The sequence below is a fragment of the Laccaria bicolor genome, genomic scaffold (genome assembly GCF_000143565.1).
Source record: "Laccaria bicolor S238N-H82 LACBIscaffold_31 genomic scaffold, whole genome shotgun sequence".
Taxonomy (NCBI): domain Eukaryota; kingdom Fungi; phylum Basidiomycota; class Agaricomycetes; order Agaricales; family Hydnangiaceae; genus Laccaria; species Laccaria bicolor.
In genome coordinates, this window is record NW_001889902.1 from 260,237 (window position 1) to 283,680 (window position 23,444).

A 23,444-nucleotide genomic window follows, 5' to 3' on the forward strand; every position below is an offset into this window, starting at 1 on the left:
ATATAAAAAATGAAAGTGCATTAGCAAGAATTGAACACTCAAGCTCATGAACACAATGACCAAGATACTCACACAATTAACCATTCAACCACACAGCCTTTAATATACAATGCAAACCAGTACTATATATTGCTGTGGCACTTGGCATGTTCTGCACGCTACACGTGCTGGTTGTTCATTGCCATGCTGGTCAAACACCAGTCGTCTTTCTTTTCTTGCCCCACCACCATCTGGTTCACAAAACCCACAGCCCACCACCCACCACCTTCATTCATGCACATCACACACAAATGACAACAACAACGCCACCACATAACAACAACAATGCCACCACACAACAACAACAACACCACCACATGACAATGACAACCCCAACCATCAATGTGTCGCCACCACGTCACCACCTCCTGCAGCTGAACAAGATTGATGGTGGATGGAGACAATGACATGCCATGTTGTCCAGATGGTGACAATGCATGACATCATCACCATCCACTGAGGTAAGTAGCCCACCACCCCCATTCCTTCATTCATACTAGTACCCCCACCCCTAGTGATGATGACGCCCCCACATGACACATTCTGCCAGCAAACGACACATACCACCCACAAGTGATGCATACAATGCATACTGCCCACGAACATTGCATACAGCCCCACCCAGCTATGACATGTCCACGTCGCGAACAAGCATGCACATAAGAAAACAAGCGTGCACATACAATGCCTCCATGTCCATGACACGGACTACCACCCATGGACAACATACACAACCACAACCACAACGTGTCCATGATCATGACCCCCACATACGAAAATGAGCAAAAACGAGTGCCCACATATGATAATGAGCAGACCACCCACCCATGAAGACGACCGCTGGCGTATGAAGATGACTGCCCTTCAGGATACCAGGTGAGTACTCACCATTGTTTCCCCCCCTCCATCCCCCCCTCCCATCACTCCAGTACATTCTTCCATCAATCCACTCCACTCCCTCCTTCACTTCCTTCCCCTCCATCACTCTACCACTCTCTCCCTACCACTTCCCTCTCCATCACTTTCCATCACACCCTCCCCCCTCTCTTCAACATTTAAAGTAGTAAAATACATTTATGTACTTCTATTCAATAAATAAATATACTTGAATTTTACTTGTTAATCGAGTTTAGAATTATTTTTACAGTAGTATAATCAGGTGCACAGGTGCCTAGGGGAGGTAACACATCTCCTCTCCCTGAGATATTCCTGGTCTCTGAGACCAGCGAGTCAGGTTGAGCAGAGTTGAACATTCCTCTCTCTTCCTCCTACCTCATCCTTCTGAGGTAGCGGTATCTTCCATTCACATTACAACTCTTAGTTGCATCAGATCAAATCCTCATTATTTCATCTCATGTCTACTGGCAATGTTGTTGATGCAACTCCTACTCTGCTTGGAACTCCTATTTCTGGTAGTAACGACGACACTACTCAAGGTGGTAACAATGGTGCAAGTGGACAACAGGATCAAATGAGGTTCTGGCAATCGCCAATCCTTGTCTCTGGAATCTGAGCAAATGCGAAATCGAACACTTGGGAATGTCCCAGTTTCTATCGCTGCTCTTGCTGCTTGCAACAAGGCAATCAAAGATTTCTGTGGCTCACAAATCTCGAAAGCCACAGCACTCAGCCGAATCTACACCACACTCATTGGCACATTACCTGAAGACCAGACAGGAGTCAAAGATGCCTTTGCACACTATATTGTCATCCTTGAAAACCATGAACACCACTTGTCCAAAGCCGAACGCCATGGCAACAGGGAATGTTCAAAATCACCCATTGAACAACAGATTGATGAAGAAGAACTATCTCGCCCAACTAAACATGCAAAACCCGATGAGTCTCAATACCCATGGATTATATCAGATTTCATCCATTCGGTCATTTTATCCCCTTCCCTCACAGCTACGCTGGACCTCCTCAAACTGTATGCAGTTGACCCTAAGGGCACAAAGTGTTCTCTCATCAACTCACCCACATGTCCTGAATTCCCTGACTCAGAATGGACGAACATTCTTGCAGGTCACACAGTCAACCTCGATGCAACTCTATGCTTGTGTTGCATACTATGACAGGATGTCAACGCCACTTTGGAACTCCTGTAAAACGAAAACACCCACTGTCAACCACCGATCTGCAAACTGTCATCTCTGCCATAGGATCTTCAACTTGTCATGATGACAAACTATTCCTCTCAATGCTAGAGACAGGTTTCCATGGCCTCATGTGTCTTGGAGAGATTACCTTCCCAGACAAAGTTGCACAGCGCAATTATCAGAAAGTCATTCTGCGGCACACCGTCAATATCACTGAAAAATCCTACTCATTTTGGCTGCATGGCCACAAGGCCAACCGCTTCTATGAAGGAAACCTGATTATTATTGAAAAGATAAACCTCCCAACCAACCCATACTCATTTTTTGCATCATACTTTCAATCACGAGACACCCTTCACCCATTAAAACCTGAACTTTGGTTGTGTGAGTCTGGCAGTGTGCCAACCCACTCCTGGTTCATGAAACAACTCTGCTGTTTCTTCCCTGCTGATATTGCAGGTCAATCTATGCATGCTGGAGGTGCCACTTCCCTTGCTGAAGCTGGTGTACCTCCCAACATCATTCAAGCAATTGGACAATGGGCATTGGATACCTTTCAGATCTACATCAGAAAGAATCCTGTTCTTCTCCAAGCTATGTTATTTGGGCACCCTGCCCACCAACCAGCTACGACCGTTTGCTTTATCGACTTTTTTCATTTAACATTGGACTATTTTCTCTCTGAATTGTACTATTTCAGATTTTTATCCTGGCCTCTCACAAACATTGCTCCACTCCACTCCACTCAACTTCTTTCTTCCTTTTTCAAAAGACACTTACATACTCTCCCCCCCTTCCCCTTCCCTCATTAACATTTATAGGTAATAGGACATTGAGGCCATAATATACATTTCTCGCAGGTTGCCCTCACATTGAGGCAACCCTGTGTTTGCCTATTATCTTTCATTTATACTCAAGATTACGGACCTTCTTCCACCCTTGCATGATTAGATAGAAATATCATAAAAAGTCATATTGATTTATCAGCATTCTTAAGTAACCTGACATCTGGCTAAAGTTGGGACTTGCCATAATTTGAACAAGGCAAAGTCCATGTTGAAACTGTGATCAAATCCATCTGGAGGCCACTTGGATTCCAGGTGGAGTCCATGTGGAGTCCAGATGGATTTTCAACAAAATTGTAGGGTGAGGTCTTTTCCAAATGGAGCCCAGATGGAATTATGGAGCCCATGTGGACTCCATCTGGAATCCGTGGGGGAGGGTAAAGTACACAAATCATCTTAACAATCAATCTGCAAAACCAAATCCAGATCGACCACCGACTTGAGGAAGGAAAGATCAGGACGAGCAAAACCAGATAGGAGGGAATCGTAAGACCAAAGCTTCAAGTGTGATGTGGTACAAGAGAAAGCCCTTCAAGTATGTAAGGTGGTACTATGCCATCCAAGTCGTCAGGTAAATCTGCTTAACAGTCAATCTGCAAAACCAAATTGAACTCAATCACCGACTTGAGGAAGGAAAGATCATGACAAGCAAAGAAGGAAAGTCCATATCAGGTTTTGCCCCCACAGGCATGCTATGTGGTTATGTGAAGCGTTCACTCTGAACTTCTCGCATAGCTGAAGCCAAGAGGGAAGGAGGAGGCAAGAATGGGTGGATCTGGGATCAACACCCATAAGTGAGCAATGAGCAGTTACAAGATACTCAGCTGGCCCAACATGATTATGCATACTGTAGGAAGTACAGATATACAAAGCACTACATGTAGTGCAAGAGGATGGCAAGACTGCTGACAAGATGGTGGTTCAAGACAAAAGATCAATATATTATGTAAGATATCCAAATCTAGCTATATACCACTGTTTGACTATGGCCTCTGGGCATTCCCTTCCAATCCTATATCACAGGTTATAACAACAACAGTGACAAACTACTGGTCCTACTGGACTTCTTGTGCTTGGAAATTTCTATTAGACTCCTAGTGGACTCCTAGTACTGGACTCCACTATACCAATTCCTAGTAGTTTGGGACCATTCCAGTAGGACTTTACCAGGACTCCACTAGGACTGGGACACAAAATTTGTATGGTGATCAGCCAACATAAAAATTGTCCCAGTCCTAGTCCAGTCTGGTAGGGATCCAGGAGTCCAGTAGGAATAGGTGGAGGAGTGTAAAGAGCTCCTGGATCTTCATGTGCACCTCTCAAAGCTATATATTGAAGTAACCAATTTAAATTTTGCAAGGTGGAATTTGAAAAAACTGGGATTAGAGAACCTGCCCCCAGCCTGCTATGACCTATGTTGTTGGTGCAACCCAGTTATTCATCTGAAGGCAGGGGTTGGGGGCTGCACTGCCCAACAGGCTTTGGACTTGGCACATACAGAGATTGTAATTCAATGAACCACCCTCAGAAAGCTTTCTCACTAACAACTGTGATACAAAATCTATCATATATGTAGATGTAGCAGTAATTTACACAAACATATAAAGATTGGAATTAAAAATGTACATGGGAATTGGGATGGAAGCTGTGTACTGAAACTGGGATTAAAGATGTGTACATTGGGTCCAGAGGGCGTGCCCCCAGTCAGCCATGACCCACAATGAAGGAACAGCCAAGCATCAGTGAGTGCTGTGCGATGGCATCAACATGGGTCTTAGGCTCATAGATATCCTAAGGAATTCTTAGGAAAAAAAGTCAGCCTAAGTCACCTGACATCTGGCTATCTTCCATAGCCAAACTCTGTTGCCCCCCAGTGGAATAACACTTGGAATCCCTTGTATCAATGTCTCATTCATCTATTCATAGCATCAATGCCAGTGATTCTCAACTCCCATTGACAGTTGCTCATCAGAGGCTCATGGTTTGGCTGTGTTTCCAAAGCCTATGTGGGCTTTGTAAATCAACATCGGTTTATTAGCTCTGTAGGCCATGATATGTACAAAGGCCTACAGTAGACCAACAATAAACTATTAAAATAAATCTCTGCTTGTCAAAAACCTGAGATGGGGACAAGATGATATCACAGTGATAACCATAAAATTGAAATATTCTTACTATGTCTATATCCACTTTTTGATCATGAGAACTTAGTGCCTGTATGACACTGGATGCAAGCCACATTAACTTGAACCAAATTATTGTAAAATAATTTAAAATAATTTTACAGTAACAATGCCTGAAAAAGTGTAAGATTATTGTGGTTTTTCTTTAGATAATACTATTGTTTGTCAAAGAAAATTCACAATAACTTTACAATTTTTCAGACATTGTTACCATAAAATGTTTTGGAATTTCTTTACAATAATTTGGTCCAAGTTAATGTGGCTTACATCCAGTGTAATCATAATAAATACTTTCAAAAGGAAAATACCTGTGCTAGGTAAATTGTAATATTTTTCCTTATCAGAGGCATTGCCCATTAATTTTTCATTGCTTTTCATTTCAAGGGTCAAAAGATAGAAGTAGCCAGTCAAAGTTGAGAACGTGGTAAATAGGGATGTTATAATAATGTTTGTGATATGTTGTGTAATGAATGAAAAGCTATAAAAGTGGTAAATAACAGGAGGGTGATGAAACACAATGATGAATGAAATATCACAAATGCTGGAACCAGATTATGGAATGTAGAGGTCCTTAAATGTGATCATTTAATGATGAAAAACACTGGCTCCAGTTTATACCATGAACAAAGTTTTTGAACTGAAGTAAAGTTGGATTGCAACCAATCACAGTAGTTGTTCTTGGCCAGAACAAACCAAATTTATTTTGCTGTGGCAGCCATAGGAGATAGGTATTATCTGTCAGCATGATCCAATTTTTTTGATGATGACAGAATTTTAACAATGGTATACCATAGGGATCACAAAAAAAAGTTTTATGCAACTCAGATATGGGAGTGTTCCCATTATCAGGATGTATGGGGGTGATTGGCAGTACAACAGGATTTCTTGAAGTGGCACAAGGGGAAAGACAAGACACTGAGAAGGGATTCGTAATTGCTGGACCTACCTCAGTATCCTCAACTGTCTTGTCACCAGATTCAGAGACAATGTGCCTGCCATCAGGAGAAAATGCACCAGAAGTAACTGTACCATGATGGCCTTTCAGAGGATCCATGACACTCTGACCTGTCTGAGCATCCCACACTCTAACTGTATTGTCCTGAGATCCAGAGACAATGTGCCTGCCATCAGGAGAAAATGCAACTGAAGTAACTGTACCATGATGGCCTTTGAGAGGATCCATGAGACTCTGACCTGTCTGAGCATCCCACACTCTAACTGTCCTGTCCCAAGATCCAGAGACAATGTACCTGCCATTGGGAGAAAATGCAACTGAAGCAACTATACCATCATGGCCTTTGAAAGGATCCATGACACTCTGACCTGTCTGAGCATCCCACACTCTGAGTGTCTTGTCCTCAGATCCAGAGACAATGTGCCTGCCATCAGGAGAAAATGCAACTGAAGTAACTGTACCATAATGGCCTTTAAGAGGATCCATGAGACTCTGACCTGTCTGAGCATCCCACACTCTGACTGTCTTGTCCCAAGATCCAGAGACAATGTGCCTGCCATCAGGAGAAAATCCAACTGAAGTAACAAGATTATCATGGCCATGGAGAATATCCCTGACACTCTGATCTGTCTGTGCATCCCATACTCTGACTGTCTTGTCCCAAGATCCAGAGACAATGTACCTGCCATCAAGAGAAAATGTAACTGGAGTAACTGTATCATCATGGCCTTTGAGAGGATCCATGACACTCTGACCTGTCTGAGCATCCCACACTCTGACTGTCTTGTCTGAAGATCCAGAGACAATGTGCCTGCCATCAGGAGAAAATGCAACTGAAGTAACTGTACCATCATGGCCTTTGAGAGGATCCATGACACTCTGACCTGTCTGAGCATCCCACACTCTAACTGTCTTGTCCCAAGATCCAGAGACAATGTGCCTGCCATCAGGAGAAAATGCAACTGAAGTAACCCAACCATCATGGCCTTTGAGAGGATCCATGACACTCTGACCTGTCTGAGCATCCCACACTCTAACTGTCTTGTCCTCAAGATCCAGAGACAATGTGCCTGCCATCAGGAGAAAATGCAACTGAAGTAACTGTACCATCATGGCCTTTGAGAGGATCCATGACACTCTGACCTGTCTGAGCATCCCACACTCTAACTATCTTGTCCCAAGATCCAGAGACAATGTGCCTGCCATCAGGAGAAAATCCAACTGAAGTAACACCACCATATGGCCTTTGAGAAGATCCATGACACTCTGACCTGTCTGAGCATCCCACACTCTAACTGTCTCATCATCAGATCCAGAGACAATGTGCCTGCCATCAGGAGAAAATCCAACTGAAGTAACTGTATCATCATGGCCTTTGAGAGGATCCATGACACTCTGACCTGTCTGAGCATCCCACACTCTAACTGTCTTGTCCCAAGATCCAGAGACAATGTGCCTGCCATCAGGAGAAAATCCAACTGAAGTAACACTACCATGATGGCCTTTGAGAGGATCCATGACACTCTGACCTGTCTGAGCATCCCACACTCTGACTGTCTCATCTGAAGATCCAGAGACAATGTGCCTGCCATCAGGAGAAAATGCAACTGAAGTAACTATACCATCATGGCCTTTGAGAGGATCCATGACACTCTGACCTGTCTGAGCATCCCACACTCTAACCATCTTGTCCCAAGATCCAGAGACAATGTGCCTGCCATCAGGAGAAAATCCAACTGAAGTAACACCACCATAGTGGCCTTTGAGAGGATCCATGACACTCTGACCTGTCTGAGCATCCCACACTCTAACTGTCTCATCATCAGATCCAGAGACAATGTGCCTGCCATCAGGAGAAAATCCAACTGAACTAACACTACCATCATGGCCTTTGAGAGGATCCATGGCACTCTGACCTGTCTGAGCATCCCACACTCTAACTGTCTCATCATCAGATCCAGAGACAATGTGCCTGCCATCAGGAGAAAATCCAACTGAACTAACACAGCATCATGGCCTTTGAGAGGATCCATGGCACTCTGACCTGTCTGAGCATCCCACACTCTAACTGTCTCATCATCAAGATCCAGAAACAATGTGCCTACCATCAGGAGAAAATGCAACTGAAGTCACTTTAGCATCATGGTCTGCAAGTCTGAGAACACATCTTTCTGACCAATGTTCCATTTGACCCATCTTCACAGTCAATGTCCTTTGAAATAGCTTCATATAATGTATAGAGACTTTCGAAATTTGTGGAGCAAATGGTAGTGCTGACAAATATATATGTGGCGCTGCAAGAGATATTGGTTCCAGGAATTCCATTACAAATCTACTTGCATCATTTGCAAAGTCAGATAAGCTGGGCTTCAAAACCTGTAATTTGTATTAGGATAATAGTAAATTTCATATATGCATAGCTTACTCTAATCCAACTTGCAGCTAACAACAGTAGTTGAGCAGCATGGTTCACTCTTTCCATCAGACTCATAACTTCAAGCCAGTGTAAAAGATGAACCATCAAAAATTCCTCCACTGCAGCCTGTACTTTCAGGTGTATCATTTCATCACAGTTCTTCTGCAAATAGCTGGCCCAGAAGTAGCTTGCATGATCCAAAGCTGTAGATTTCACTTTCTTGATATGGTCGTTCAACTCTGGCATGTCTTTGTTCAGAACATAGGATGTTTTTAAATCAAAGAAGTTGAATTTTAGGTTTGCATTCATAAATTTCAAGCAATAGCCAGCAAAGCAGAGACTGTTCAGTTGACCGTCTATCCAAAAATCTTTGGATCTCTTTGGATCCAGCAGAAAATCAGCAACTGACTGGTGACAAACATGCAAATAGCTTGCATCACTAATAGATAGAATTGGGCTAAGTTGACTGATTATTGAATTTAGCATTGCATCTTTGACTTCCAGAAGATCTTTTAGGTCTTCAATGTGAAGTGGATTCTTTGCAATAACAATTGAACCCAGAACCAATCTTAATGTTGTTTCCTCTGATTTTCTGAGACCTTGCAAAGCAACAGAAATGACCTGATGATACAAGCTGTCAACAGCATCAATTCCTTCCCCAGAGCCAGCAGAAATGATATCTAGCCTCTCTTCAGGATCACCTCCCTTATGCAAGATAAAGTCCATTGCAGATTTAGCCCAAATGAACAGCCCAGCAGCTTTTTTTACAAGAAGTGATACTTTGGCTGGACCAGGCCAATTTTGGGGCAACCTAGTTGCCTGAGAAAATCTTGCAATAAAGTATTTTTCCAGGTCATCAGAAGTCTGAGTAGATATCTCATGTCCAGTATGTAGATTATGGTGAACACTGACAGATTCTAGTGAAGACCAAATATCACCATAATGGCGACTTGTAATGAGGAGCTTCAAAGATTTAGGAAGGCAAGACCAGGATGTCAATGAAGGCAAGAGTTTCTCATATGAATCACACTCATCAAGAGCATCAATAACAATAAGAAGAGCCTTTTCTGAGGTTCTAAAAACCTCCCCTAGTGGCTGGGCAATAAAGTGCTCAAATTGCATAGAAATATCAAAGCCTCTGATGTTAGCTTTTTGAGTCTCCAGTGCCTGAGCTATAGCCTTTTTGAGATCATTGGATCCTAGAGCAAGGTCCAAAGCAAGACGTCTCCATAAGTTATCTGGGTCCCGAAGCTCAGCTTCATCACGGTGGAAAAAAAATTGCCCAGAAAAACAGTGAAAGCCAGCAACCACAGTTGAAGCAATTGTTGTCTTTCCAGAACCAGGACTGCCAGAAAGCCAGAAGATGTTATGCATATCAAGATCATCAAGCCATGTTTGGATATCATGAAGCACATCCAGTCAGGTTCCAGGCATGCATCTCTCTCTTACTTTGCCATGTGATGGAGCTCTAAGCTCTTGCAGCCATTTTTCCACCTGTATTGTTTGTTGATGATATAAGCTGGTGATAAATTTTTGACTTACCTTTAACTGATCTGCTGCATCTGCTATCTTGGCTTCAATTTCCCTGTTGTCATTGATATTGATCTATAGTAGATCAATGGTTTTGAGAAGAGGCATTTTAAACAAGTCAATCACTTACAGTATTTGCAGAATTGAATACACTATCATTGATTTGAAAATCATGTGCCTGATTAAGCACATTTACCTGAGGTACTTCATGAAAAAAATAATAAGCTATCAAGCAATAGTATTGGGGTACAAGTGTGTACATACCATTTTCCGTAGCTGCAGGCCTTTCAACAATATTCTCCCTCTTGATAGCCTTGGTGGCCTCTGGTGTTCTAGTATCTTCCAAAATCTCCCTCTCCTTGGCATCTGTACAATTTAAGAAAGAATATCAAGTTAAATATCTACAACTTGACTTACTTGCTTTTTGCAAACTTCCCTCGACACCAACCCCAAGAGAGGCCTGAAAGTTAGGCTGAATAATCAAGCAAATGTGATGATTTAGAACAGTTTATGTACATCAAACCTCATGATGCTTACAAGTGCATTCAGCCTGGCCTGGAATCCCTCAATTTGTTCTGGATCTTTTCTAAAATTGGCTACTCTCTTGAATGAGGTCTGTTGTTGGATCTTCATCACATTTTCTTTCATATGATCCAAAATGCTAGTGCATGACTTCAATCAAGGAATTCTCCACAATAAAGCTGTCAAAACCACGCACCCTTTCAGATTCTCAACATTTGATTGCAAAGTCAATGGAATTCGACTCTCGTTGTATTGACAGATAGCCTGAACAATCTCCTCGACCTTCCGAATGAGACTCCCCGAAAAAGCGGCCCAATCCTTCTTATTGATCTTGAATTTCTGTGGCCATCACATAGATAGACGTAGCGGAATGATTACAGTAAGGATACACACCTTGACGATTCCGATTATGGCCAATGCCTCAACGACAGCCGCCTTCAGAGGTGGAAAGGTGTCGCCAGACGCAGCGACAACCTCGAGTGCAGGAAGGCCACCTACGCTGATCGCTTGCAGAAGGTCGTTTCCCGCAAGATTCAACCCTGTAATGTTCATATTGTTGGTGTTGTTGGTACTGATAGTCTCGTTTGCGGTCATGATGATGGTGGTTGATAACAGGAATGGTTAGAGCGTCAATTGGCACAGTGCTGCAGTGTGTTGTAGTCATGTGACCACTATGAACATAAGTAGTACGGCAAGTAATATTAATCTTCTGGCTCTACGTTACCATCGAAGGCCAGTTTCTACCCTAAAGCACGGATCTACCTGTGCGCAAATTGACACCCTCCTCAAATAGAGTTACCCCCTTTTCGCTATCAAAGTGTTAGGCTTGTTCCATTGCCCACCCACAAAACAAACAGGACCACTGCACTCGCAAATCACGTCCTTCCACAGCACAAGAAGTATGATGTATGGTGAACGAAAAGCAAGCTAAACCACGCATGTCTGCTGCAGCATACGGATCTTCCCCCTTCGTCCGTTCATTCGTTACTGAGAAGCCACACTGGCACCACTCCACAACGCAGACGAAATCCACCTGCTGCTGCATACACGGGGCTGGATAGTTCAGTACGTCGCCGCTCTATCCCTTCTGACTCTTCTTTTGCTAATCGACTGCAGCTGTAAACTACGACAAGTTTTCACCTACACAAGAGGCTCCCTTAGGTTGCGAAAGTCTGAACGCTGGCTGGAAGATGCTTGCTTGCCCTCTGCCGACTCTTCTTAGTAGCGGGCCTTCCTCTTCACGTGTCCGCGTTTCCGATGGTTCAAAGTACTGCTGGCATGTGGCGCCAGGTACGTAAAGCATTTATAACCTCTTTGAAACTTTTGAAGAGATGGTCAGCTAATAAGTCACCGACTAGGTCTCTGTGCTACTTTGACTCTCGACGTCTTACGCGCCATGCTCCACCATATCCTTCACCAAGTTTTCGTCGACTTCATGGCCGATCGCGAAGAGCAGATGGCGTCGTCTCTCGGTTATCCTGAGCGACTTGCAGCCATATCTCGCTTCTCATTCGTCCATATGCTCTCGTTCATTTCGGCGACGTAGGGGAGGATTGGTGGGAGCGTTAGTAGGAAGCCGCTGGGAGGGAAAAAAGCCCTGTTGCGTTGTGACGTGTGGGTCTCCTTCATTCGTCGTTAATTCCTACTGAAATCAGACGTACGCAGCGGTACCTCCAGGAGCGGCGATTCCGGGCCACTATACTCTTCCACCTGCAGCTAGACTACATACATCGAGCCTACATTCGCCGCAGGTTGGTATTCCTGATTGATATCTCTATGACTTGCAGGACTAACAGCAAGTCGCACAGGGAAGGGAAACCCAGCCAAACGTCTTGTTACCCAACCAAGATGGCTGGAATACTGTTGACCTCCAACGTCCCAACATCATGTCCAAGCTATTCTTCCGAGGAGCCGTGCTCATAAACCGTTCTTCCTCCGGGCCAAGAAGTGGGATTCCTTATATCTAGAGTGTCGCCATCCAAGAAGGTGGTTATTCTGCTGTAGCTGATTGGGCACTGGTACCGAGGTGGACTTAAACCATTGCTAGATCCTTTATCATCATCTTTCCCCCCGTCCTTCTCCGCACCCTGTAACTTTTTTGGTAGCAAAGTGGGTCACCTGCGCTGACTCGATATCAAGCGCTGAACCGGTCAATGTTTTCTCATTCGTCTACAACCTCTGTCGCGCATATCTGATTGATACTGGAGCAGAAATTCATGTTTTATAAGTAGCGCAGAAGTTGTACACGATACCAATGGGCGTTGCGTACATTCTGCGCAGTAAGTTGTATTACGACCTCTCAAAGAAATGCTAACCCAAGATGGACCAACTTCCATACCCTACAAACGGAGAGAGTGAATTATGACCAGCTGAGAGCGGAGACCATAACGTGGGTCTAACATACATGCATGAGTCAGGACAGAAAGGGAGAACCAAAAAGACGGACCACAGGTGTCCTGTTGTGAGTGTGAATGGCCTAGCAAACTGAGATCAACAGGGAGACCAGTGTCACATTTGCTCGTAACACGGGAAGAGAGGATAGTGGGGGTCAAAAGGCGTTTCAAGAATCCGGAGGTTGATAAGGGTAGTCATTCTGTCAAAGGGATGTTGTTATTCGTATCATCGGGGAATAATCCAAGAGACTCACATTGCAGATAGGATCTCCACAGCACAGAGATTGTTTACTGCCGTCCTTAATTCCATCTAGAAACTGAAAGGGTAGGAGAGGTTCGTCAAATCCCCCGTCGATCACCAATGTAAGCAAAGGTAGCGGCTACAGGGAATGGAAGTTGAATGGTGGAAGATGAAAGAACCAGGGCAGCAGAGTATCGTACTTACACCTGCTAGAAGGACACAGGGCGTAGCGCCCTCCAAAAACTTCGCCACCGACAGAGACAACCATCGCTCTTAATCGCCACCCCCAATCTCCCGGGACCGCATCCTCAATCCAAGCAAGAACGGCGTAAGCACAAACGGCAGGATTCTACTCTGGCCTGCGGTCAGCTCGGCCGCTCAGAGTCGACCACCAAGTACTTGTTTTCAAGGTAATGAGCGGATTTGACGAATCTTGTACAGCAGCCCAGAGCTGGTCACAGGTAGGAGAAGGGAAGAGAAGGTCGGGGAAAGGAATGAGCCCTTGCCCGTCTTGTGGGAAAGAATCGAAGAGGGCATGAGGAATGAGAACGAGGTGAACTTTGTGGGTCTGTATGCCGGTGTCAGGAACGTGTTTTGGAAAAAAGAGAAGGGTGAAAAGAGAAAAGGACGTACGCCATGCTTCACCAGAGCGCAGAACTAGTCAAAGAGCCCACTTCCTCCCCTTCCATCGCTACGTTCCCTTCAAATATACCGCGTCCTCTCGGTTTTGCGGATGGACCACAACGAGGAAGAGGGCATGATGACGACAGACGGAAAAGTTCGGAACCTTTTTTGTTCACTTGGCACATGTAGGCGACGCGGCGGCTGGAGATGGACGTTGAAACTTTTGCTTATGAAAGGTCAAAAATCTGGAGCGGCATGCCGAGTCGAGAAGATGCGATAACACTTTCGTGGGTCGGAGGGTTGAAGGTTGAGCGGCCTGGAGTGAATTTCGGTGGCAAGTGCGGAATACTGCAATGAGATCAAGTTGCGTAGGCCACAAGACGGCGATCCTCTTGCACGCCTAAATGGAAGATGTTGCGCAATCGGTTTTATACGGCGAATCCTCTGCGAAAAGCACATTAGGGGATGGAAGAGCACGGTTCCCGTCGAGAGTGGCTGAGGGTGGCCTCTAGAATCGTACTTCATAAAACGGGCAACCGTGGCTCCTCCAGGAGCCGAGCACCGTAACTTGACAGGAAGCAGCACATTGGCAGCACAAGCAGGTTGAGAAAGACCGAAATCACGTGTTGCTGCTTTCACTCCCTGATGACACCAAGCTTTACCCTGCTGCGGCGATACTTAGGAAGTCTACCGCAACGGACATCACCGTCCAATAACGCAAAGGGGAACGGAAGAGGCAGGTCGAAATTCTCGTCCAGCAGGACGCGTAGCTTTCATACGTCGGCAGGTTTGTAGAATTATCGGGAATAGTACCGTACCGAACTCATTGGCGTTTTGCAGTTTTCCAACACTCCGGAATCAATAGACCACCGCCTGGTACTGGGTGCGCTTCGTTCCTCCATTTCCGCTACCATCGCTCTAATTGTGTAGGGCATCTTCGCAGCATTAAAGTCTATTTTAAGGACTCAAAGGGGAATTTACTGAAAACGGTGGAGGCCAACGAAGGTGATGATATCCTAGCCATGGCCCATGAGTACGATATAGATCTTGAAGGTGCGTGGTCATTACCTATCGATCTCAGAACCGAATCATAACTCATTTTTCATCCGTGATCCCCATTCAACAACCTACGCCTTCCCTCAGGAGCTTGCGAAGGCTCGGTAGCTTGCTCCACCTGCCATGTCATCCTACCACCGGAGTACTATGATCTCCTACCCGAACCGGAAGACGACGAGAACGACATGCTCGACATGGCGTTCGGCCTCACGGATACCAGCCGATTAGGATGTCAGGTTAAGCTTACACGAGAGCTTGACGGACTTACTGCGACGTTACCCTCTGCCACGCGGAATATGTTTGTCGACGGTACATAGATCGCTACCTCTAGCAGAGTGGTAACTTCTTCCCTCTGCTATCTATGGAAGTTGCTGATAATCCGATTTTCATCCTTAGGGAAGAAGGCATCTCACTGACAGATTCCATGGTCTATTCTGTTACTATTTATTTACCCAGAGAATGGTTGGTTGCAAGCAGTCGAAAGTTGGCAAAGCATCATTTTTCATCCGTTAATCTTCGTCCTGATTCACTGGATATTGTGCTTCAGTTCAATCCTGGTAAGTCAGCCTCTAGGCAAGCCTCAAGGACTCACATAGGTTGGACGAAGGTCTTCCTATGCACCTCAGACTCGTACGATTGGCAGACTCATCTTCGACATCATCGCGCCGTCACTGTGAGGTTGTTTGACTGCGTCAGGGTGAGATTTGTTTTCCCGCTCATCTCCATCCGCCGAGATCATCTGAGATCCTTGACTTCTCAAGCTTCAAGCATGACGCATTCTTAACAGGTGCCATGCACTGACTCCCGCTTTCTTCATGATGAGTCGCTTATCGAAAGTTGTCACAGTGTTGATAATAGATATGGAATCTGTCATGGTGCAGGCCCCAGGGTGATCCCGCCGCAGAGTTACCTAAGTAACCTGCAGGGTCAGTTTTGGCCTTTCAGATCTGGCAATCTTCAGCTATAATTTGGTCTCTCGATCACGCTGAATAAAGAGGCACAGGGTGTTGCGCGCCTACGTCTCCTTCCCAACATCCCCCCCCCCCCCCACCTTGATGCAAGATGCTGCAAGCGACGCTATCGTCCTCCAATAAACAGGGTCTTAGAGATTCTCGTCCAGTACGTCTTCAAAGCTACGTCCTACTACTAAGGATGGTTGACTCAATGGTTTGCGGTGTAGCTCCTTCCCATCGTAGACTTGACAGCGAACAACGCTGGCGAACCGTTCATAAAACCCCTACAAATTCCTTCCATCACGTTGTCCTCCGATGGTTCTCTCGCATCTCGGCGTCTTAGCTCAACACCCGGAAGGAAGCCTTTACGTTCATCACCTTTAGCTGGGCCATCAGTCTCGCCCCTTATCATCATCGATGACGCCGACCATGATAATCAGTCAGACACTCTCAAACTCTCCAAGCCAGAGGTGATCGCGTTTCCTCAAATCCCCGAGAAAACATTGGTCCCGAGATCGAAGTCTTTCGAGGGCATCATGCCTATCCATGATTATTGCATTTCGATGGCCCGGGACGCTTCACCAAACTCAACCTTGTCGCCGTTGGATACGTTGCGTCGTCGGGAGAAACACAAATCACAGCGCCCACAGCGCCCACGGAGCGCTCACTCTCCCACAGACGCCTATAATTTTTCTCCCTCGCGGGACTGTTCAGAATCCGCTACTGACGATAGCGCCCGTCGTTGCATGACCTCCTCTGGCCCCTCCTCACGTCGACCTCACTCCTTTTACATAGATCCAACTGCTATCCCTAACGGGCCACATCATCTCCCGGGCTCCGAACCGCATTCACCTCCCTTACCTACCGACAATTCGTGGTACATTGCCTCCCCTTACGACGTTACACCTCGCTTTACTAGATTAGGCCTCGCTTCTTCGGGTGTGGTCCTCCCAGTTTCTGCAAAGGCGCATCGTCCTGGCAAACCCTCGACCTTACGCTTACATTCTTCCCCCTCCTTAAGTACCCTGATACCTCGATCCACGATACCAAACAAACGTGTCAAAAGCGCTGGATCGACTCCTTCAAACTCTGTCCTCCATTTGACGAGCAGCACACCAAGTCTAACTCTGTCGTCTAGCAACGAGTCAGTCACCGACAGTGGCCCACCGACACCCAGCCCCACGAGTATGACGGATCTTTCAGCACCCACTGGCACCTTTGCGAGCACGACGGACGTTTCACTGTCGCAGACATCAGACCATCAAGGACGACGAAAGTTCTCATTCTCCCGCATGCGGAAGAGCTCTTTGCGTCGTGTTAAAAGCCTCTGCTTCAAGTCTACACACACGAATCCTTACCCATCCTTTGAAAAGGAGATCGTTCTCGCTGGTAGCCCACATGAACCTTTTGTCCTATCGCAGGCTGTCGACTCTAGCACTCCTAATAAGACGAGTTTCCTTGACGTGGAGGAGTTGGCGGTTCGAAATGAGCCGCAGTCCACCCTCAAGCCTGAGCCCTTACCGAGTAGAAGAGGTACGATCAAGAGGATGTGGAAGTCGTTGGCTGGTGGCGGTAGAAATCGCTCTTGAACCTGAGTGATTTGGACTTGAATGTGCATATATTATTTGTATCTATAATTACACTCGTTTGATAGAATTCTCCAACCTACTATCATATTCCCTGGATTTTGTATACTTACACCCGCCGTACAATACCAAGTTCCCTTTGTCTTGCTTTCACGAAAACATACTACAAAAACCTTGCAATAAGCTCTTACATTTCTTCAAAGCACGAGCATAAAGGTGAGTATAGTCATAATGAATACTAATGGACAATAGGAGTATAGAGTTCAAAAGTTTGCATTACGTGGTCACCATAGTAGCACGCGAGCAACCAATTCAAGAACACATTCAACAGAATCAAGCTGCAGCCGAGCCAAACGGCAACATCCCGTTCCCCCGCTCCGGATCAGACATCCTCAACACTCGCACAGTAGGTCCAAGGTGGATGTTGGTCATGTCTTGAGGCGTGATGAGGATGTACTGCTTCTTGTCGGAAGAGTTCGCAGTATCAATCTACATGGGTACCAACGACATCAGCCACAAACCATTGGAAGAGGAGAAAGGTCAACGCACCATCATCTTCATACTAATACGACGATTCACAGCATCCATGAAAACGTCAAACTCATCTACAAACCACATTAACAACCTCGTTAAGGGACTCTGAAAGAAATCTTACCCAAACACCGCAAAGGACATCCAATTGACTCCCAGAGCGACAGCAACAAGCAAATCGTCGAAAACGACTTTTCGCCACCACTCAACGAGCGCGGATCCTTATCCTTCGATCCCTGCGTCAACGTCTGGTCATCCGTTTGTACCTACGCTCACCAGCACCATCAGTACTCCAAATCTTCCTATAGAGGAGGCGACTTACCCGCAACATCAAAGTTTGGGCATCATGGTTAAACAACACCTTTCCATAATACCCTCTCTGCGAAAGATGGAACGCAAACACAAGTTTACACCTCAACGCGATGTGCCTCCGGAACTCTTGCCACTTGACCAGCCGGGTGATCAGAGAAGCTTTGAGTGCCTTGTTGAGCTGTGCCATGTGCTTGAGCGCCTTGTCCGCAATTTCGAGTTGTTCCCTCGTCTTGTTGACTTCTTTAGCCATCTCTTCAACCGAGGCACCGTGTCTACCAGAGCTCATCAGATAAATTGACGATGGTAGAACCTATGAAACTCACCTCCGCTCACGCTCCTTCAAAGCAGCCTGAACAGACTCATAAAGCCTCTGAACTTCCGCCTGCGGACGAGGATTCTCCACACGTTCACAATACTCTGCCGCTTTCGCAGTCCAATTCTACATCCCCAGTAACACCAAATCAGCGTCCGTCAACCCCGGAGGTGTGTCCGAGAAAACCAACCTGGAACTCTTCCTGAAGAACAGCGGCGACCTCCTCAATAGCTGCAACTTTTTTCTTTTCGTCTGCCAACTTTGTCTCGTAATGGATCTTGTTATTCTGGGCCTTCAACCGCACCTCGCCCGCGTTCTCCGTTCTCATCTACAAGTCATGTTTAGCACGCCTACTCCTGCGGGAAAGACAGGGAAGGCTCCCTCACCTGAGCATCGTTCCTCTTCTGCTGGAAACTCGCAATCTTCTCTTTGACCTCATTCAACGTAGTCTGCAGCTCCTTCTGCACCTCGTCCACTTCGTTCTTTCGGGCCATGACGTCCGTAAACTGGGCTTTGATATTGTTCTTCTCTTCTTCCGCTTCCTACGTGGATACCTCAGAATCAGCCAACGTTTCTCTCTTTAGATCATTGACACGACGAACCTCCTTGGCAGCTTCATAGCCCGCCATACCAGCTGGTAAGTCATCATTGGCCTCCTGCTGGAGGCTATGCAACTTTGACTTGGCAGTGCGGACTTCCCCATTCGCGCGCTGTTCCTCCCCCTACGAGACCCTATCATCAGTCAACGCCCGGATAAAGGGGGGAGAAAACCACACCCCAACCCTGTCAATTGCCTTCCTCTTCTCTGAGTACACCTGCTTGAAACGATCATAATCTTGCTGAATACCAGCGAGCTCTCGCTGGTGTTGTTCTTTCTGGTTATTGTAATGTCTTGTACACCTCTATCAGCCCGAGACGACTTGACACAAGGGACAGAACAACCCACCGAATCTCAGAAGCAGTGTCCCGTCCAGTCAACAAGAGATTCATGGCGCCCTGCAATCCTCTCATATTCAACGGCGAACTAGCCACCCCTCCTTCCCTGTTTTCTCCATGATCAATACACCTTGTAAGCACCTAGAAGGAAAGAAAGGAACACGCCAAAAGAAAGAAAGTACACCTCGCGCGTAGCGAGAGTACAACACCCAAAGAGAACGTAACACCTTCCCCCAAAAAAGACAAGAAAGACAGAAAAAGAGAGATACCCACCTGAACACACGAACACTAAACCCATCAGCAGACCAAGCCGTACCGCCCCTCCCTAGACTCATCAAAGCCTGCTGTGCCTCCTTGCGAGTATTGGCAAGTATCTGCTGTTCGATGTGCGCTTGATTGATCATGATTCGGAGGACGTAGGGATCTGAGATCTGTTGAGGAAAAGAGTTAGCGTACGAGGAAGGTTAATGGAGAAAGGAAGGGAGAGCGAGGGAGGGAGAAAGGAAGGGAATGTCGGAAGGGAAGGTGGGGAAAGGGGAAGGGGAAAGGGAGAGGGGAGGCAAGGGGAAAGCGAAGGTGGGGAAGCGAAGGTGGGGAAAGTGAAGGGAAGCTGGGAAGAGGGAATGGGGAGAGCAACGTCATTGTAGCAGGAAAAGCAAAGGATGGTCAACGTATAGAAGAAAGGTAAGCGAAGGAAATGCAAGGTGGAAGCAGGCAACGAGGAGTAAACAGAGAGGGACGGAACACGAACCTCAAGCGCCCTAAGAACAGTCAAATAATTCTCAGGCGGTTCCCCACTCTTATAATCAAACAAATCCTTCTCAAAGATGATGATCAACGTCCCGGTACTAAACAACAAAAGTCAGCATTTTTCTTCAATTAAAACAAAAAAAAAAAAGAGGAAGAAGCAAAAGCCAAAACGAACACGCAACAGCCCAGCTAAAGATCAACGAAAGAAAACGCAAAAAAAAAAAAAAACTCACTTCCCAAACTCCCCCAAAACCCTCTTAACCCCCTCCCGATCCCTCGCATCCGTAACAGCAAACGCAGTCAAATACCCGCCCAACTGGACCCTCAATATCTCACCCCACTTCTCCGGATCCCGCGCCTTCACATGAACACCCAACGGCCCAATCGGTACGTCCCCAAACCACTTCATCCCCGCTATCCTCCTCACAACTTCCTTAATATTCTTCCCATACGGCATAAGCGCATCGGCATCGTTTTTCCGTGCTTGCGAAACCATATTATCGCACTCTGTGATTTTTTGGCGGAGTTCAGTAAGCCGAGGTTCCAATTGGACCCCGGCGGATTTGGCGGTGTCTGCTTCGACTGCTAGCTCCTTTTTTTGAAGCATAAGTTGACGATGCTTTTCTTCGGCGGCGCTAACTTCCGCTCGGAGTTCTTCAAGTCGAAGTTGGACTTGTTCGTGTCTTGCTTGAGTGTGTACCGCCATTTTACGTGCTTCTTCCGCGATCTTTTCTTCCAGTTCGGTGATTTGGCGGTTGGTCGCTTTGATGCTTGCGTCCATTGTCTTCAGGTCGGCCTGCGTGTTTTTCATTAGCATATATATCACAAAAGGACTAAGAAAGTAAGAAACGTACAGTATACTCCCCCAACTTGACTCTATTCCCCCTCATCTCATTCTGCAACCTCGTCCTCTCATCCGTAAGATGATCCATAGTCCCAAGCGCATGAAACTCAGCCTCGTAAGCCGTAACCTGCTCCTCAGCAACATCCAACGCTTTCTACAAAACCACATCAGCTTCCTTCCACCCCCAAATGAACGAAAGAAAGAAAACCCACCTGCGCATCCTTAATACTCTCCTCAATCCTCGGCAACCTCCTACCAGCCTTCGCAACCTCCCCAATCTTACTCGTCATCTCCTCCTCCTTCTTCTTAACATGCGACCACGCCAACTCTTTCTTCAAATCATCCAACTTCTGTTTTTGTTCCCTGGCTTTAGCAGCTTCCTGATACCGCGCTGAAGCCTCTGCGAAGCGCGTACGAAGATCAGGTAATGCTTCCTTTTTTTGCGCGAGGACTTTGGCGGTTTGTGTGATGTTTTCGAGGCATGTGTCGTATTCGTCTGAGAGCTGGGAGAGTTGGGTGCCTCGGAGGAAGAACTGGGTGTGTGTTAGCACAAGTTCATAGTAGCGGGAGAGAGACGGACCTTGTATTTATCCTGAGGATGACTAGCGCTCAAGAACTGTCTCGCAGAATCTACATCTTCATCAGCCTTTCTTGAAAACACAGAAAGAAAGAAGAAACACTCACCCTGCGTCAACACATTCATCGGATTATCCACCTGAATATTCATATGATCGCAAATCGCAGCAAGCTCTTCCTTCTTCGTACTAATCACCTTTCCATCCTTACTCTTAATCTTCCAAGACGACCCGCCCTCTTTCGTGAATCTACGAGTGATGACGATGGTCTTGCCGTATTCGGAGGGTTTGAAAGCTTCTTCGCCTTGGTTTTTTAGGTGGACTGTTACTTCTGAGACGCTGCAAGTAGGGGTGTTAGTAGGGAGGGTAGGGGAGGAGGAAGAACGCACCTTTGGCCTTCGCGGATGAAAGACTTGATCCCGTTTCCTCGGCCGGTAGAGTTGGCTTTGCCGCCTAGAGCGACGGTGAGTGCGGATAAGGCTGCGCTTTTGCCACCTAGATAAACCAGAGTCAGTATCTGCTAAGGCGTATACGCGGCCGCGACGAAGTGCTTACTCCCGTTATGCCCTACAACAAAGTTATGGGATTGAGTCTCAGCACAACATGAAAGAAAAGAACAAACCGATGATAAAGTTGATCTGGGGACCGAAATGAAAGGTGAGGTACTTGTGGCACATGAACTGGTGCATTTCGATGTATTCGATTATACCGTACTCCGCGACTCCCTACGCGGAAAAACGTCAGCTCAACATTCAAGATAACAGGAAAAGCAAAGGGGACTAACACCCTGAACATGCCGCTTCGACTCCAACTTTGCCCTAATCTTATCCCCATTCTGCGCTTCGAACTGTTCATCTTCTTCCTCTTCATCTTCCTCTCCCCCCGCCCCGCCGCCTTGGGTGTCGTTGCCCCCAGTCGACCGACGACCCTGTCGGACCCTCTGAAGTTCTTGTTCTTGTTCTTCGTCATCGATCTCTTCATCTTCTCCGTCAAGGGTAAGGTCCTCGATGCGTTGTTTCCCCTTCCGAACACGCGTCTGAGTTTGGGTGGGTGGCACGTCGTCAATTTCAACCCCGTCATCACTACCCTCCTCCGTCCTGGCGCGTTTCGCGGAAGAGGAAGGACCTCCGTCGTCTGAGTCGTCGTTTTGCGCTGCGCGACGTTTGGGCATCGCGTCAATTGAACTTGAAGAGGTGGTGGTGGTGGTTCGAGTCAGGGCGCGTGTCAGGAGACGCGTCTCTAAATTTCGACGACCAAACAAGTACACATATAGTGATAAAACCCAAACTGTAAATTCTGAATTACATTGCGATTATGAGGTCCCTCACGAAAATAAAACGCGGGATAATGTCAAGTGCTATTCCGCTTATGCATATACCATAGAGGTAAGTGGTGTCGATTTCTCTGGCGTTTGACCCCGCCAAATTTCAGGGGCAGCGTGACACGATTAGGGTTCGCTTGTCACTCTGCCCAAATGCCTCACCCTGGCCTGAGCTCCTCTGAGCTCTCCATCTTGACGCATTCGAACACTTCCAGAGCTCACCATAACCTTCCCATCCATAGCTCATATTTGGAGGGAGTGTAGCCTACATGGATTGCCAAATTTGAGAGCAAGAGACTGAGAATTAAGATAAGAAACTTTCTTATCTCAAGAAAGCGAAGGACTGCAATGTAAACGAGAATTCAGAGAGGGCCAAATGGAAATGTGGCGCCTTTAGTCGGCTGACCCTTGAGGTGACTT

General features: G+C 46.4%; 6 protein-coding genes across 6 annotated transcripts; 4 read left to right on the forward strand and 2 right to left on the reverse strand.

Annotated features, from left to right (window-relative positions):
- Positions 1 to 841: 841 nt before the first annotated feature.
- On the forward strand, positions 842 to 1,098 carry LACBIDRAFT_306597 (uncharacterized protein; the record flags this gene model as incomplete). The annotated part of the gene is made up of 2 exons (XM_001885387.1): positions 842 to 915; positions 969 to 1,098. 2 exons carry the CDS (start codon positions 842 to 844, stop codon positions 1,096 to 1,098), a joined length of 204 nt encoding a protein of 67 aa, XP_001885422.1.
- Positions 1,099 to 9,956: 8,858 nt separating this feature from the next.
- On the reverse strand, positions 9,957 to 11,183 carry LACBIDRAFT_306600 (uncharacterized protein; the record flags this gene model as incomplete). Its single annotated transcript, XM_001885457.1, has 8 exons — positions 9,957 to 10,031; positions 10,080 to 10,142; positions 10,198 to 10,271; positions 10,332 to 10,433; positions 10,485 to 10,527; positions 10,605 to 10,728; positions 10,786 to 10,928; positions 10,983 to 11,183. The coding sequence occupies 8 exons, from the start codon at positions 11,181 to 11,183 to the stop codon at positions 9,957 to 9,959; spliced, it is 825 nt and encodes a 274-aa protein (XP_001885492.1).
- A 596-nt stretch (positions 11,184 to 11,779) lies between these two features.
- LACBIDRAFT_306601 (uncharacterized protein) lies at positions 11,780 to 12,135 on the forward strand (the record flags this gene model as incomplete). The annotated part of the gene is made up of 2 exons (XM_001885388.1): positions 11,780 to 11,879; positions 11,948 to 12,135. 2 exons carry the CDS (start codon positions 11,780 to 11,782, stop codon positions 12,133 to 12,135), a joined length of 288 nt encoding a protein of 95 aa, XP_001885423.1.
- Positions 12,136 to 14,632: 2,497 nt separating this feature from the next.
- Positions 14,633 to 15,214, forward strand: LbFd3 (ferredoxin; the record flags this gene model as incomplete). Its single annotated transcript, XM_001885389.1, has 3 exons — positions 14,633 to 14,730; positions 14,791 to 14,900; positions 14,991 to 15,214. Coding segments are annotated over 3 exons (432 nt in total), but the record flags the coding sequence as incomplete, so codon positions are not given.
- A 751-nt stretch (positions 15,215 to 15,965) lies between these two features.
- On the forward strand, positions 15,966 to 17,445 carry LACBIDRAFT_306604 (uncharacterized protein; the record flags this gene model as incomplete). The annotated part of the gene is made up of 2 exons (XM_001885390.1): positions 15,966 to 16,022; positions 16,084 to 17,445. The coding sequence occupies 2 exons, from the start codon at positions 15,966 to 15,968 to the stop codon at positions 17,443 to 17,445; spliced, it is 1,419 nt and encodes a 472-aa protein (XP_001885425.1).
- A 158-nt stretch (positions 17,446 to 17,603) lies between these two features.
- LACBIDRAFT_295146 (uncharacterized protein) lies at positions 17,604 to 22,874 on the reverse strand (the record flags this gene model as incomplete). Its single annotated transcript, XM_001885458.1, has 21 exons — positions 17,604 to 17,931; positions 17,992 to 18,047; positions 18,098 to 18,239; positions 18,296 to 18,557; positions 18,609 to 18,724; positions 18,789 to 18,926; positions 18,985 to 19,140; positions 19,201 to 19,320; positions 19,375 to 19,489; positions 19,545 to 19,664; positions 19,808 to 19,965; positions 20,286 to 20,382; positions 20,518 to 21,080; positions 21,139 to 21,282; positions 21,341 to 21,661; positions 21,709 to 21,758; positions 21,813 to 22,042; positions 22,093 to 22,198; positions 22,259 to 22,270; positions 22,326 to 22,428; positions 22,488 to 22,874. The coding sequence occupies 21 exons, from the start codon at positions 22,872 to 22,874 to the stop codon at positions 17,776 to 17,778; spliced, it is 3,552 nt and encodes a 1,183-aa protein (XP_001885493.1). The 3' UTR covers positions 17,604 to 17,775.
- Between the last annotated feature and the right edge of the window lie 570 nt (positions 22,875 to 23,444).